The sequence below is a fragment of the Camelus bactrianus genome, chromosome 3, assembly GCF_048773025.1.
Source record: "Camelus bactrianus isolate YW-2024 breed Bactrian camel chromosome 3, ASM4877302v1, whole genome shotgun sequence".
Classification (NCBI taxonomy): Eukaryota; Metazoa; Chordata; class Mammalia; order Artiodactyla; family Camelidae; genus Camelus; species Camelus bactrianus.
In genome coordinates this window covers 114,828,399-114,843,120 of record NC_133541.1, presented here as the reverse complement: position 1 = coordinate 114,843,120, position 14,722 = coordinate 114,828,399, and the positions used below count along the sequence as shown (strand labels likewise).

At 35.3% G+C, this 14,722-nt stretch overlaps 1 protein-coding gene across 3 annotated transcripts in view; it reads left to right on the top strand.

Annotated features, from left to right (window-relative positions):
- The window catches only part of RNF145 (ring finger protein 145), a 51,869-nt gene that overhangs the window by 33,398 nt on the left and 3,749 nt on the right, over window positions 1–14,722 (top strand). For all 3 annotated transcript variants that reach the window (XM_074360996.1, XM_045513108.2, XM_010950314.3), the window contains exons 6-10: window positions 1,529–1,704; window positions 5,301–5,441; window positions 7,883–8,065; window positions 13,212–13,359; window positions 14,286–14,642. In XM_074360996.1, coding sequence (XP_074217097.1) covers window positions 1,529–1,704; window positions 5,301–5,441; window positions 7,883–8,065; window positions 13,212–13,359; window positions 14,286–14,642 — 1,005 coding nt within the window. The remainder of the gene's footprint in view (window positions 1–1,528; window positions 1,705–5,300; window positions 5,442–7,882; window positions 8,066–13,211; window positions 13,360–14,285; window positions 14,643–14,722) is intronic.

The following is a 14,722-nucleotide window of genomic DNA, read 5'->3' as shown; positions in this document are numbered from 1 at the left end:
AGCTGCTTCATGGGGAAGGGTTGTTGTATTGAGTCACAGTGACAAATTTATGTGTTTTTTTATTTGAATTCAGCCTTGTGGAGCTACCCTAGTGGGCAAGAAGCTGTAGATGTTCAGTAAATATTACTTAGATACTAAATGTTTAGTTAATCACCGTAAGGACAAAGCTTCCATTTTCAGTTTCATGTTTACCTTCTCGGTTGCCGTAAGACTCATATATCACTAGGTGCTGTGTTGAAAATAAGCATAGGTTATGAGAGTCATGACCTGGAAAGAATTGGATAGGCAAGAAACGGAAACTCAGGTTTTCTGGTGGCCTGTTCCTTGAATGGAAAGGAGGAAAAGTGATCCTCCTTTAATCAGTTTGCTGCTCAGTGATCAGTTTGCTGCTAGTAATAATTTTGCAGCTAGCTGGGCAATTTCTCTTTCAGTATTTTCTTGTTGGGGAAAAACAGAGGTTAATCTTGACTAGATTTTAGAAAAAGCATTTGATTTACAGATGAAAAAGTTTAAATTTAGAATAACCTTCAAGTCAGTGTATTTTAACTTGAGGCTTAAAGAACTTTATCTACTAGATATAGATATTAATCAGAAACTTGAACAACTTCCAAATAGATGTATTTTAATTTAAGATCTTTATAGTTATTGAAACACTCTGGCATCACGTTGAGAGTTCCAGCAAGACCGTTTGGCTACTTAGGTTAGAGTTTGTAACCTGCCTGATGTGTTTACCAGGGTCTGGTCCCTGGCTTAGTAACTCCAGAAACTTGGTTACATCTATACTCTTAGGCTGAATCAGATTGTGAGAGTTAATTCTCCCTAATCAATCTCTATAAGAGATTGTTTTTGAAACTAGACAGCTAATTTATTGACCTGTAGTAGCTTAGTAAACTTTGGGTGTACCTTTTTTCCCAGTGTTAATGTACTTGGCAAACCAAGTCATTTGAGAAATGTTGCTTGACAAATACACAGTAGGAGCAAGGGGAATTGTTTTGTCTAGGGGAAAACACTGGCTAGCTGTCTTTGCTCCATAATAGAGTAAACTTCTCCAGTAATTATTCTGTCTTCCATCAGGCTATTTCTCATCTATGAGACATTCCTGAATAAACCCTGGAACATTCTTTTACATTTCCCTTCCCCCTAGCCCCTCAAGCAGTATTGCATCATTCATGCTGGTCCTGATCCTGTTAATTAGGTATGAGTGAGTTTACCAAGCCTCCTCAAACTGCATTTGGCATAGTTTTACTCTGAATGTGACCTTTTCCCTGGACTGTTAGGGTAGTTGCCATTTGGTGAGTGTGTGTCAAGTGTTAATAATAATGCAAAATCAGTAAATTAAAAAAATATATACTATTTGCTAATTGTATGTATAGAGTTAACTTTGAAGGAATTTAGCTGAAACAGCCTTGCAATAAAAGAGAAGCTATTCAGTTTTTGTCTTTTAAGTACTTCAGGTTAAACTCTTTTGTGTTTAAAAGTGTTTATGGGAGTGATGCAAGATGTTTTCCTGTTGTATTTTCTTACCCAGGTAGTGGAGGTGTATGGCCTGCTCGCCTTGGGAATGTCACTGTGGAATCAGCTGGTAGTCCCTGTACTGTTCATGGTTTTCTGGCTCGTCTTATTTGCTCTTCAGATTTACTCCTATTTCAGTACTCGAGATCAGCCTGCGTCACGAGAGAGGCTTCTTTTCCTTTTCCTGACAAGGTAATTAATAAGAGAATATGATACTGTATATAACCTTAGGAGGAAAAAACTGATCTAGAAATAGTTAAGTTTTGTAAATTAACTTTTATCAGTCTTATTATAGTGCTTCATATTTAATTAAGATAGAGTTTTCATTCAGCGGATGCCTAGTTCTGGCAATGCAGAAAGGTGCTAATATAATAATGGTGGTTTATCTGGTTGCACCATGGACCAAAGTGCAGCAAATGATTTGTGGAAAGGTACATAGCAAATTGTAAAAACTTTTTTCAATTTCAAGTTAAATTATTGGAAAAGAAAAATAAGTTATTAAAAATAATTCTCACTTTTATTAAGTAGCTAGTATGTGCCAGCTATACTGGTAAACACTTCTTCATACTTAATTTTGTAGCAACCGTGTGAGAAGGGTGCCTTTATTATCATTGCCATTTTAGAGCTGAGGAAACTGTACCAAGAGTAACTTGCTCCAGGTGATGACACTGCTCAGAGCAGCAGCGCTGACACTCAGACCCCATCTGGGTCCAAACCCTGTGACTTACCTGTGTACTTTCATTATGTCATCTTACTTTTGACCTTTTGCTTCATTAGTGAGATAGAGTCAAATAATAGTGAAATGAGTATGTCATAGTAGTTTACTGTTTAACCTAAAGAAATGCTAAGATTTGGTTTTTAAGGTAAATTATTATTATTTAAAAAATTTTTAATTTAGTTTATTATTTTTTTGGGGGAAGGAGGTAATTAGCTAGCTGTTTATTGATTTATTTATATGGTGGTACTGGGGATTGAACCCAGGACCTCGTGCATGTTAAGCACATATTCTACCACTGAGCTATACCCTCGCCCTCAAGGTAGATTAATTTTTAGAAGAATGTCTTAAGTCATTAGAGTCCTTTTCCACCTCATTGTCTTCGTTGTGAGCTTATGCTAGGATGTTTACCATTTTTCTATTCCAAATTTGAATCTCAAGCCCTCAGTATCTAGCAAGTGGGTGTGTATCTTCATTCTGTGGCTTATTGTCACTTTAAAAGGCAAGAAAGAATCTCTCCTCCTGAATAAAATAGGTGAATAAAAGTTTTGAGTTTTAGTTAATAGAGCCATTGTTTCTCAGCCATCCAAAATGGTGGCGTATCGTGCGCTAAGTGGTGTAGGGAATGAGAAGTTTAAGACAAATTTACTCTCCTTAAGGAACATGTCATTTGTTAAGATTGAAAACGTTACAGAGTTAAATATCAATAAAAATGTCATGGAGCAATACTTATTTTAACACATAAGTAGAATAAACTTATTGGTACTAAGTCAAATTTTGTACTTTCTGAGACTTTTAATTAAAAAGTAGCTTTAGTAAACATGCAACAAATTGATACCAAAGACTTAACAAAATTTTTTTTATTGAAGTGTAGTTGATTTACAGTTTAGTTTCAGGTGTTACACCAAAGTAATTCAGTTATACATTTACATATATATATATATATAATGGCCAGTTCATTCTTAACTAAGTTTCACTGTTATTTGTTGTTGTGTAAATATTATGGAGAATTTAAAAATGATGCAAAAAGTAACTGAATTTAAAGAGAAAGAGAAATACACAGTTCTGTGGTTAGGATAACCAGTAACCTAAGGGTAGGACTGAGATTGGTCCTGTTTAAACTAGATTGTCACCCATTGTGAAGCATAATCAAATGAAGAAGAGCATTCTGTCAGTAAGCTGTGAATGAATTTGAACCTACTTACAAAGTAAGAAAATAACGCTGAGATTTTAGGTAAGGTTTAGGTATCTTGCAAAGTAGTTTTCTTCTCTATTTCTTTTCCATACACAGGGTAGACTGCCCTTCTCAAAATAAGGCTGTTTTAGTTGGTGTTTAGTAGAGAGTCCCTGCCTGGGTCTTTCGTTCACTTACATCTCCGTAAGCATTCTTTGTCCTTGATGCTCTCGTGCACCAGGCTGTAGTTGTCTGTTGCCTTGCCAGAGGACAACTCACTTACAAAAAAGGACGATCACAGGTTTCCTGGGGTACCCTGACTAAAACAAACCGACAAAGCCCGAGCAAACTGAAAAACAAGAAGGATTTTTTTGCAGTCAGGAAGTAGAAACTAAAATCAGTAAAATGTCTCATTGAAGACAGAGGGAAAAAAAAGTTTTATAAATTTCCCAAACTCTTTCACTTCCCCAAAGCTAGGTTAAAACCTTGTTTCTTTAGTATGCTCTTTAGAAAAACAGTACACACACTTTTCTAAAGAGAGGGAAAAAATACTCTCCTTTTGAAAATGTAATTAAATCATACTGTTTGGTTGTAAAAGATTTCTCTAAATATAGTCAAAAGAATAGAGAAATTGTATGGCATTCAGTAAAATTTTCAGACTTACCCAGTGGGAATGAAGTAAAATCTTTAGTGTTTTTAGCCAATACTCTCATATTTTTAAATTACTGGACAATTTGTTGAAACATGTAATGCAATGATTTCACTGAGAAAAATGTCAAATATTTGAAAAATTAGATTTGTAAGAATGCCATAAAATTACTTATTCTTTAGTTGTCAGCTGCCATGATTGGTTGACATTTTGGCTCCTTAATAGAAAGCCAAACATTTTTTTCTCATCATAATGCACATTTGTCTATGTAAAATTGGGTATTTTCATACAAAAACTAACATAAGCAATTGTATAGGAAGGATAACTATGTAGCAGAAGCATGGAGCTATGTAGTGAAAGACAGATACTGATTTGCCTAAATGAATTCCTCATCCTTACAAATGAAATTCTAATTCTTCACTGAAATTTTTAAACATACGACATTGTACTTTGAACAGTTACTATGTGCATGCTGAATCCAAATTGTTAGTACATAATATTATACACATTTGAAAAATATTTGTCAAATTATTCTCTATTTTTAATGAAAGTATTGAATGTATTTCCATAAAATATGAAAGTATTTCCAAGCTTTATTGTAAGATTTTCTAGTTCTCCTTATTAAAAATTGATATTAAAATTATTTTTAAATGTCTTGGGCTATATGCTTGGACATGCTTTTGAAATAACCCAGGAAAAAAAAATCCATTTACCTAAGTTAAGTTAAAATTAAAAATGGAGGACACTGTTGTAGTGAGAGGCGTCAGGAGCTGCGAAGTCAGCTTTGGCTCTGCCACATAGCAGTTTGGTCAGATAGGGAGTTTGGGCAAGTGACCTCATTAACAGTACAGTCTGATCAGTTTGAACAGCCAACATTTTTCAGAAGGAACTATACACATTTCTTTTGAATATTATCAGCCTGTAGATTATATATTTCTTAAGGTTTGAACAAGATTTAGGCCCTTAGGGTTTTACTGCATTTGAAGGAGATGATAGATAAATAAAAATAGAGAAGACTTTGTTTTAGATTTGGTGTGATGTACTGAATATTTGCCAAAGACATAGAAAAAAGAGGTTAGGATAATAATAAGAATGAATTTGAATTATTAACAGTGGTTAGGTGATTTCATCTCACATTTTGGGTGTTTTCATTGAGGATCAGATCAAGCTTGGTGGTTATTTAAAGACCTAAGGTGTTTTTATTCCAGAAAAAATTTTTATCTGTAATTTATTTCCCCTCTCTTTTCTAGTATTGCGGAGTGCTGCAGCACCCCGTACTCACTTTTGGGTTTGGTCTTCACGGTTTCTTTTGTTGCCTTGGGTGTTCTGACACTCTGCAAGTTCTACTTGCAGGGTTATCGAGCATTCATGAATGATCCTGCCATGAATCGGTAAGTTCTGTATCCTGAATATCTCTAGAAATTTAAATCTTGTATGACTTGAAGAAGTAATGATGAATTTCTTTGTTGATGAATTTTAGACAGAATGAAATTTTGAGTTTTTTTTTTTTTGAATGGTTACAATATTTGGATTAAAATACTATGAAATAGATAAATTCTCATGTATGAAAGATGTACTTTTATTGTGTGTATCTTACAAAAATGCATATTAAACACTTCCTTTCCTAGATTTATTTAAGAGATTTTTGATAGCTTGCATTTTCCAGTTTGTGTTGCCCTGTTATAATCAAATTTCTATATTTGATACTTCCTTAAAGTTTTTTTTTATGTTTGAACATAATTTTGATAGTGATTGAAGTTTCAAAGGATGCATTAATGAGGATGCAGAATAGTTTAAATCCAGTTGTTATTAAATCATTAAGATCAGGTATTAGGAAACTATTTTTGGAACTCGTCTGGGTTTCTATTATCTTAATACAGAGGTTTAATGGTTTCATTTATATAAGTTTATATAACTTTTAAAATTATTTAAATCTTTAAGGAATAGTTCAGAATTAGTGGATACTGTGTAAATTGAGGGGATATTTTAATTTTGTTGTATATGTTAGTTTTTTTTATGACAGAAAAGAAAAAAAAGCTGTCCTCTCTAATTTTCTTGCCAGTTCCAGCTAGCACCTCTATAATGGAAAAAGGGGGTGGGGGCAAGAAAGAAAAATAATTCATATTTAAGTTCGCAAAATTCATGCCATTCAGAAAACACCAGATGGAAAGTGACAACATGCTCCCCCGACTTCCCATCTCCTTTCCCCACAGGCAGTAGCCATAGACAGTTATTTTACAGTTTATTATAGATTTATTGCCACATTCTATACACACCATTCTGCACCTTAGTTTTTCACTTAATATGGTTTAGGTTGGTGTTTTGTTTTGTTTTTTACGTGGACACATAAAAATGCATCTCATTCTTTTTGATGAAGACATAGTATTACAAAAATAGATGTACTCTTTTTTGGTGGGTTTTTGTTTTGTTTTGTTTTGTTTGCTATTTAAAAATAATGCTGCTGTGAGTATCTTTGTTCCTATCTCTCTCTTTTTTAAACCCTTAATTAGGAAAATTTTAAACTAACAAAGTTGAGAGAGTAGTAAAATGAACCCCCGTGTACCTGGTACTGTCTCCAGTGACATGGCCGTCTCGTGTCGTGTGCCCCTGTCCTCCACCCACCCTGCCCCGTCTTCCATAACCTAGCTGCATTTGTTTGGAGCAAATCCCAGATATAATATCATTTTACCTATGTATCTTGTGGGAAAAAAAGAACTACAATAGAGCATTCATTTTTAATACAAAAATTCCTTAACATCAAATACCTAGTTGGTCTTCAAATTGCCCTAATTATCTAAATTTTTAAAAACATTTTGTTTGCTCAACTCAGGATCCAAATAAGGCCTGTTACTGCAGTTGATTGGTATGCCCCTTAAGTCTCTTTCAGTATTTAAGTCCCTGCTGTCTGTTTTTCCTTTTAATTTTATTCTTTGAAGACATGAGATTGTCCTACTTAGTTTTTCAGTCTAGTTTTTACTGATTGTATCACCCTGATGTCACGGAACATGTTCCATTATTCTCTATTATGTCTTATATATTTGTATCTTAACTTCTGTGGTACATCCATAGGGTGAAGTGCCAGTAGGATTGTTGTTCAAGAATATGTACATTTTAAATTTATCAGCAAATTTCTTTCCAGAAGTGTTATATCTGTTGATAGCTCCATGTTAGTCTGTCCATATTTTTTTACATTCCTTGTCAGTACTTGGGTCATTAAACTTTAAGATATTTGCTAATATGTGGATTTGAAACTGTACCTCTCCTTTGCTCACTTCTCGTGTATTTGCAAGTTCTTCGTAAGTCAATAGGATAAGAAAGTCTTAGGACTTTGTATGTATTTTCCACATGCAAATTGAATTTCAAAAAATGTATTATGTCTTTGGTTCTTACGTTCTTCTTAAGGAGACCTTTCCTAATCCAAGATTATAAGGACATTCACCTATGATTTTATCTTTTATAATCAGGATATAGCTCATGATGTAAGTATGGATAATTCAGTGGATATCTAAGAATAGTAGAGGTATCTGGTCCATTAGCAAACCTGGTTAGAACACTTTATTTATCTTAGAAGTTGCTTTTTTCTCCTCATTATATGCTAAAATAATAGGATAAGAATGTTTTGCACATGTGGTGATGTATTTTGATGTGGTGATGTATTATGATTTTGTGCTGTTACATTGATGTTATTTAATAAATTAATACTCTCATCAGGTTTTTTGTTCAAGTCAGAATAGATCACAAATATGGAACAACAGTCTCAGCCTTTGGATTACTTCCTCTTGGGATTAAATGTGATTCTGATTGTTTTTCGGAAAATGTCTGCTTTTTTTAGGGGCATGACAGAAGGAGTTACGCTGTTAATCCTGGCAGTGCAGACGGGTCTGATAGAGCTGCAGGTTGTCCACCGGGCATTCCTGCTCAGTATTATCCTCTTCATTGTTGTAGCTTCTATCCTGCAGTCTATGCTGGAGATTGCAGACCCTATTGTTCTGGCGCTGGGAGCATCGAGAGACAAGTAAGAAACTTTCCAAAAGAAATTTTTGTCATATTCTTTGCGTGAATTTCTTGTCTAAAGATTTAATTTTGTTTAGAGTCAGAAAATGGGTAAATAATTGGTATTAGCTTATTAACAAGTGCACATTTTTGTTTTTCCTATATATTTGACTTCTGCTTTTTCTTTTCTCTAAACATTCCTATAGTTAAAAGTCACACTGAGAGCCAAATAAATACACGTAAACTTTTTCTTCAGAGAAATGTAATACTTTTTATATTTTTCCAGCTTTAAAATTAAGAACATAGAGCATAGCATTTAGTTCAGGAAATATGACAAATAATATTTAATTTTATTCTGTGTAATGCTAAAGGAGAGAAAGCATTGATAGAAATGCAAATGAAGATAAAGAAATAAAGGCTGTCACGCAGTCATAAAGATACACATCTATGGAATAATAGTCTCATCTGATGGCTTTTTGCAACTAACTGAGGTTATGATGGGGATTCTTGACACCTTCTGGGGACCAACTGGATTCACGTTCATCTCATACTACAGAAATTTCCTTAGGGAATAAAAGTCAAATGATTACTTAGCTCTTTAAAATGCTATTTTGACTTATTGTAATTTATACAAGGACATTCTATAATGAATTGCTTGAAATACATTGCTGCTCTTTTTTTCGACATCTGTCTATACATTCTGATTATCAATTATTGAAATACTTGATTTAATTGCTTCTTTGATACTGTTTTATAAGTAAGGAAACAGGCAATCTTTGGGGGATACTGAATTTTGACAAAAGATTTTTAAAACATTCCAAATTATCATTTTAATTATAGTTCATCAGATTTATCTTTCTATCCCTAATCCCATATTACCAAGCATTCTGAAAATTTTCTCAAATAGTAGAATGGCTGAAAGAATCAGCTTAATGTAAATAAGCTGAAAGCTCTTGGATATGTTTCAGATAATTTAAATCATCATAATCATAGTTATTTGAGATATGATTTTGAGGTTTAGGGTTTCTCACTAGGAGCATTTGAGATGCTGAATTCAGTGAACTGAGTTAAATAGTCACTTAAATTGGGTTTTGACTGAAGTACAATTACTATTTTGTCATCTCTGGCAGTATATTTTTAGTATTATTAATTATACTAGTTAAAAGACTAATGTAATTCTGTAGAAAGTTTGGAAAAGAGAAACAAACAAAAAAAAAACCATGATTCCACTGTCATAAGAGCCAGTAAATCCAGTTCTGAGTCCTTTCGGGATGCTGAACTCACCTCATTGCTGGCTTCTTCCTCTAAGATAAAACGCAGAGGAAATTTAGAGGGAGAGGAGCAAGGCTGAGAAGCCCTGTGTGTGGGTGTGGAGTAGTTATTTTGGGTTGGTGTCAGTGTTATTACTGCTGTCTGTAGCAGCATTCGCCTGAGTCAAGAGAGGCTCTTGGCTGTAAAAGCATAAGATGGGAGTGAACTGTTCCGGTCTGTCTTCTCTCCCACCATTACCTATGGTAATAAGAGAATATGATCAGCAGTTAAATGGCAATACTTTTTTAAACAAATGAAATGGAATAGTTGTGAGAAAAATGTAACTTACTAGAACTGACTCAAGAATTAGAAAGCATGGACAGTTCTGTAACTGTTGCAGAAATGGAAGCACGTGGTAAACATCCTGACCCAAATGGCATTATAGGCAAGATCTGCCGAACTTTGAAGGCACAGATTATCCCTGTTTTTAACAGACACTTCCAGGCTTTAGAAAAAATACTCACCTCTCCTACCCCAGCTCATTCTGTGAAGCCAGTCCAAATCCATACTGAAATCAGATGATTTGAGTAAGATAAAGTTTATTTCACTCACAGTAGGAGATACTATGAATAATTGGGCTCAAGTATAGACAGCTGGTCAGTGGAACAGAGGGCCCCAAACAGGCCCGTGTCTGTGTGGAACTTTGGTGTGTGACAGAGGTGCGTGTCACATGAGTGGGGACAGGTGGTGCTCTTCTGTAGTGTGGCTGGGAAAAGTGGTTTCTGTTTGCTAAAGGATGGAATTCCTGTCTCACAACCGTAAAGAAAAGAAATCAGCTCCAGAATGGGAGAGACTTAAATACCAAAACAAAAAATTAAATCTCTACATAGGGTAGTGTATTTTACACCTTCAGATAGGAAAAAATTTCTTAAACTGATGGAGCTGACTGTGAAAGACTGAGACTAAGAATGACTACGATTGTGAAAGAAAAGCGCGGTAAATCTATTACAGTTAATATTTTCTAAACCTAAAGATAAATTAGAAATGATCGTTATAAACTGGGAGATGTTCATAATATTCACACTTGCCCAAGAATATAGAAACAGCTCAAATATATATACATAAATATATACTCAAATTATACAGCAGATTTTCAGATGACCAACTTTTCATGAAATAGGTTGGGGTGAATCAAAATTTTTTATTTTCATTTTATAGTGCTTAAACTATTAATGGAATAAGATTCCAGTATCATTTTCCTCTATTCTTTCTATATTTAATTTTAAATTAGATTTTTGTTGGATTTTAAATGCTTAAATAAGGATATATATGTATTTATGTGTGTGTGTATATAAAACACAGAAGTCAGACATGAATTTAAAACTGTTGGCATAATGTATTTACTCTTCTATGTCTGTGTATAAGTATGTTCGTATGTATATGTAAATATGTACCTATATTATATAAATGGATCATGGCTAGCTTGATTTTGAAAAATGTATTTAAAGTTTTAAGGCAAATTGTCCTAGTATAACTACTGTTATAGTGGTCCCTTTCTGCCTGCCTATCTTTAAAAAAATAAGCCTTTTATATTTGGAATCTCAAAGTAGAGCTATAGTGGCAGGTTTATGTTTGACACAACTTCTGATAAGAGAAATGTTTGGCAAGAGAAGATGTAAAATGCGTTCAAAGTACCTAGCTTTAATTTTAGCCATGATAATAATTCACTTTCTTCTCAGAATTGCTAGTTGTAGAGTCCTGCACAGCATAGCGCTTGACTTTGTGTGTGGTTGTTTTCCCTCCCACCTGTATCATAGTTAAGGTAGGAGGGATGAGTCACGCTCCTTTTGTGTCTCCTTGAGGTCCTTTGCATGGATTTGAGGACATACTGCAGGTACTAATATTTAGTTAAGCCAGCTTAATTTTTGTTACAGCTGTGAGCTTTAAACTGTTTTGGTTGAAATTCACATTTCCTCATAATGTTTTAAAATAATATGTGTTCATTTTTATAGGAAATCATTAAATAATAATTTTAAGTCTTGATATTCAATTTACGTAGGTTGTTAACTGTGTTTTGTTTCTGAGAGAGGGGGCAGCTGTTTTGGGCTCATGCTGATTTCTTTTGATTTGTAATCCCTATGTTAAAAAGTCACCCCAGCTTTGAATCAGAGTCAAACTCTGATTTGCCCAGGAAATGGAAGTATCGAGCATCTTTTTTTTTTTTTAATACATAATCTATTGGCTTATAAATTGGATATATAAAGTAAATAATAAACATGTAGGAGGTGGAAATCATGCCTTTTCTTCTGTTGCGCAAAAAGATTTTTCAAAGTTCTGCTTAAGGCACTTGTTGATGGGGTTTTTTATATTTTTCTATTAGAAGAAGTTGGCATGTGATCTGTATTAAATTTGGGGTATATTTAAAGAACAATCTATTAAAATATTGCAGTGTACAAAGAGGTAGAAGAAAAGATTATGTTCCTTCTTCTTTTGCTGTAACTCGGGTGGGGGAACTCCTGCTGCGTATACCACTGTTGACAAGGAGGGTTCAAGTGGAATCAGAAGCTGAAATCTAAGTCTGAGAAATCTCGACATGTTGTGTGTCTTAAAAGCATTAAGTTATACATGTGACTATTCCCCTTTGTAAAAACGATGAATTAACTTTTGTCCTGCCTACATCATAGGGCTTTTCAGTTGGATGAATAGACGGGTAGGTATGAAATGGTAGTAATAGATGGAAAGTAATTTGAAAAATAGCAGGCAGAAGTGAATTTTCAAGTATTATTTGACACTTACAGACAAGCCTTTGTCCTTAGGAGCTAGAGTTTAAGTTTGGGTGATAAGAATTTTTTATTTGTGTGTGTGTGTGTGTGTGTGTGTGTGTGTGTGTGTATGTGTATACACACACATGCATAACTATTTTCTATTTTTATTTAGGTAATAAATACAAAACAGAAATATAAAGAACTTTAGATACATATGATATATATGAAAAATGTATTATGTATAAATATCTGTGTATTGACACAGTGCTTCAGTTCATTGTATGATTGTTTGGTACTGGTGTTAAGAGTTCTGAGTGATTCCTGGGGAAAGGATTATATTGCCCGTGTAAATATATTTAGCTTGAGCTAGTCTGAAGGGTTTAGAAGAAGAGTGGGATAGAGGTGTTTCTGGTGGGATATTAAAGAGTGTTTATGTTTTTTTCTGAGAAGGCAGTTAATTAACCATCTTTGCTTACAGTGGGGGGGAACAGATACTGAGCAGTTTGGACTGAAAAATTGGGAGTGGGGGACCTCAAATGCCAGGCTGGAAAGTTTAGAGGAGGCGCTGACAGTTTTGTGCTGGCTGAGCTTTAGGAAGATGAGTCTGTCCAGGCGCGGGGGCTGGAAGGCAGGAAGATCCGCCAGTAGGTCTGAGAGCGCGGCAGTTCATAGTTTCCTCCCTTCTCAGCAGTTGAGAGGAGTGACAGCCCTGCTACTCGGGAGCCGTTCCTCTTAGTGACGCCGCACTGACGGCCACAGAGACTTCCATCACGAGTGGTGCGGGCGAGGAGAGGACGTCATGACTTAAGACTGCAAATTACTGTTAAAATTGTTAAGTTATGATGCTGCAAAAGCCTGAAATCACTTTGAAATTGCTAGGAATAAGAATGAGGCTGAAAGCAAACTATTGAGGGGAAAAAAAAAAAGAATTGACGATACTTGGCGGTTGACTGAGTGTGGAGGCTAGGAGACTAGGAACGAGTCAGGGACTTGGGAGCCCCCACCTTTGCCGTGACTTGCCCTGAAGTCCAGCACCATGGCTGGTCTGGAGAAGGCTGCGCGGTGCATGCTGCAGGACTGAGACATGGCACAGGACCTGTTGGTTGTGCTGCTGGTGACAGTCGTGTTTAAAGAATACTTTTCCTTCTCTAGGAGTTTATGGAAACACTTCCGTGCTGTGAGCCTTTGCTTATTTTTACTGGTATTCCCTGCTTATATGGCTTACATGATTTGCCAGTTTTTCCACATGGACTTCTGGCTTCTTATCATTATTTCCAGCAGCATTCTCACCTCTCTTCAGGTAAGCCCAGGATTAATTGACTTTATATAATAACCGATTTTCTTATTTTTCCTTCCAGAAAAGAAATTAAACTTTTTCAAGATTGATGATGTTAAGTGGCCTATTTAGGTGATTACTTCCCACCCTTTTTGCTAGAATGCATTACATTTATTTGAGCATAGGGGTTAGAAGGTAGTCCAATTAAAACATTAGGCCAATCTACATCACTGTATTTCTTTTTATCAAGATAATTAAACTTTGCAATATCTGTTTTTTCAAAATGGTATGATATAGAGCTGTCATGTAATTCTTAAAACAGAAAAGTAACTATCAAATATTAAAAAACTTAAGCACTTGTTTGGAGCACACTTTTTAGCAAATGCCCACTTGGAAATATTCATAGTTTCATGATATATATAAATATGACATCTGTGTATGTGTTACACAGCTATAATGTATATTTTACACATACCCACAACATTACCCTGGGAATGATAAGCTTACTGTAACTTGAAGGTAGATCTTGGCTGCCTGATCAGTAAGAAGTAAAAGAAAATGTAGCTCTGGCAGTAAAGATGTATTCATCGTTCCTTGTAGGAGTAAAGGTTCTTTGAAAGTTGAGGAATAAGTTATGGTTACAGAATTAGGAAAATTTAAACAGAATTGTGAGGATTTTGATGACCAGAGGAAAGGAGAAAAGGGAAGAAGGGAAAGTCAGAGAAAGCTGATTACTGATCAGAGTCACTTTAGGAGAGTTCTGTGGCAAGGTGTGACTTTCAGTGTCTGACACCTGGGTTGCTGGTTCACCCACGTCTTAGTAACACCACTGTCTCCTCTGGATATTACATCTGGCTTCCTAAATGTATTAGGAATGTGTTACTGTTTTAAGTCTGTGAAAAACCTTTCTTAGTGATTATGTTGTCTTATTATACATAATTTTCTTCCAGGTTCTGGGAACACTTTTTATTTATGTCCTATTTATGGTTGAGGAATTCAGAAAAGAGCCAGTTGAAAACATGGACGATGTCATCTACTATGTGAATGGCACCTACCGCCTGCTGGAGTTTCTTGTGGCCCTCTGCGTGGTGGCCTACGGCGTCTCGGAGACCATCTTTGGGGAGTGGACAGTCATGGGCTCAATGATCATCTTCATCCATTCCTACTATAATGTGTGGCTTCGGGCCCAGCTGGGGTGGAAGAGCTTCCTTCTCCGCAGGGATGCTGTGAATAAGATTAAATCGTTACCCATTGCTACGAAAGAGCAGCTTGAGAAACACAATGATATTTGTGCCATCTGTTATCAGGTAACGCTCACAGTAAGAAGCCATTTGGGTGGGCCATGTTGTGTATCCCTTGGGACTTCATCCTCATTACCCAAACTCAA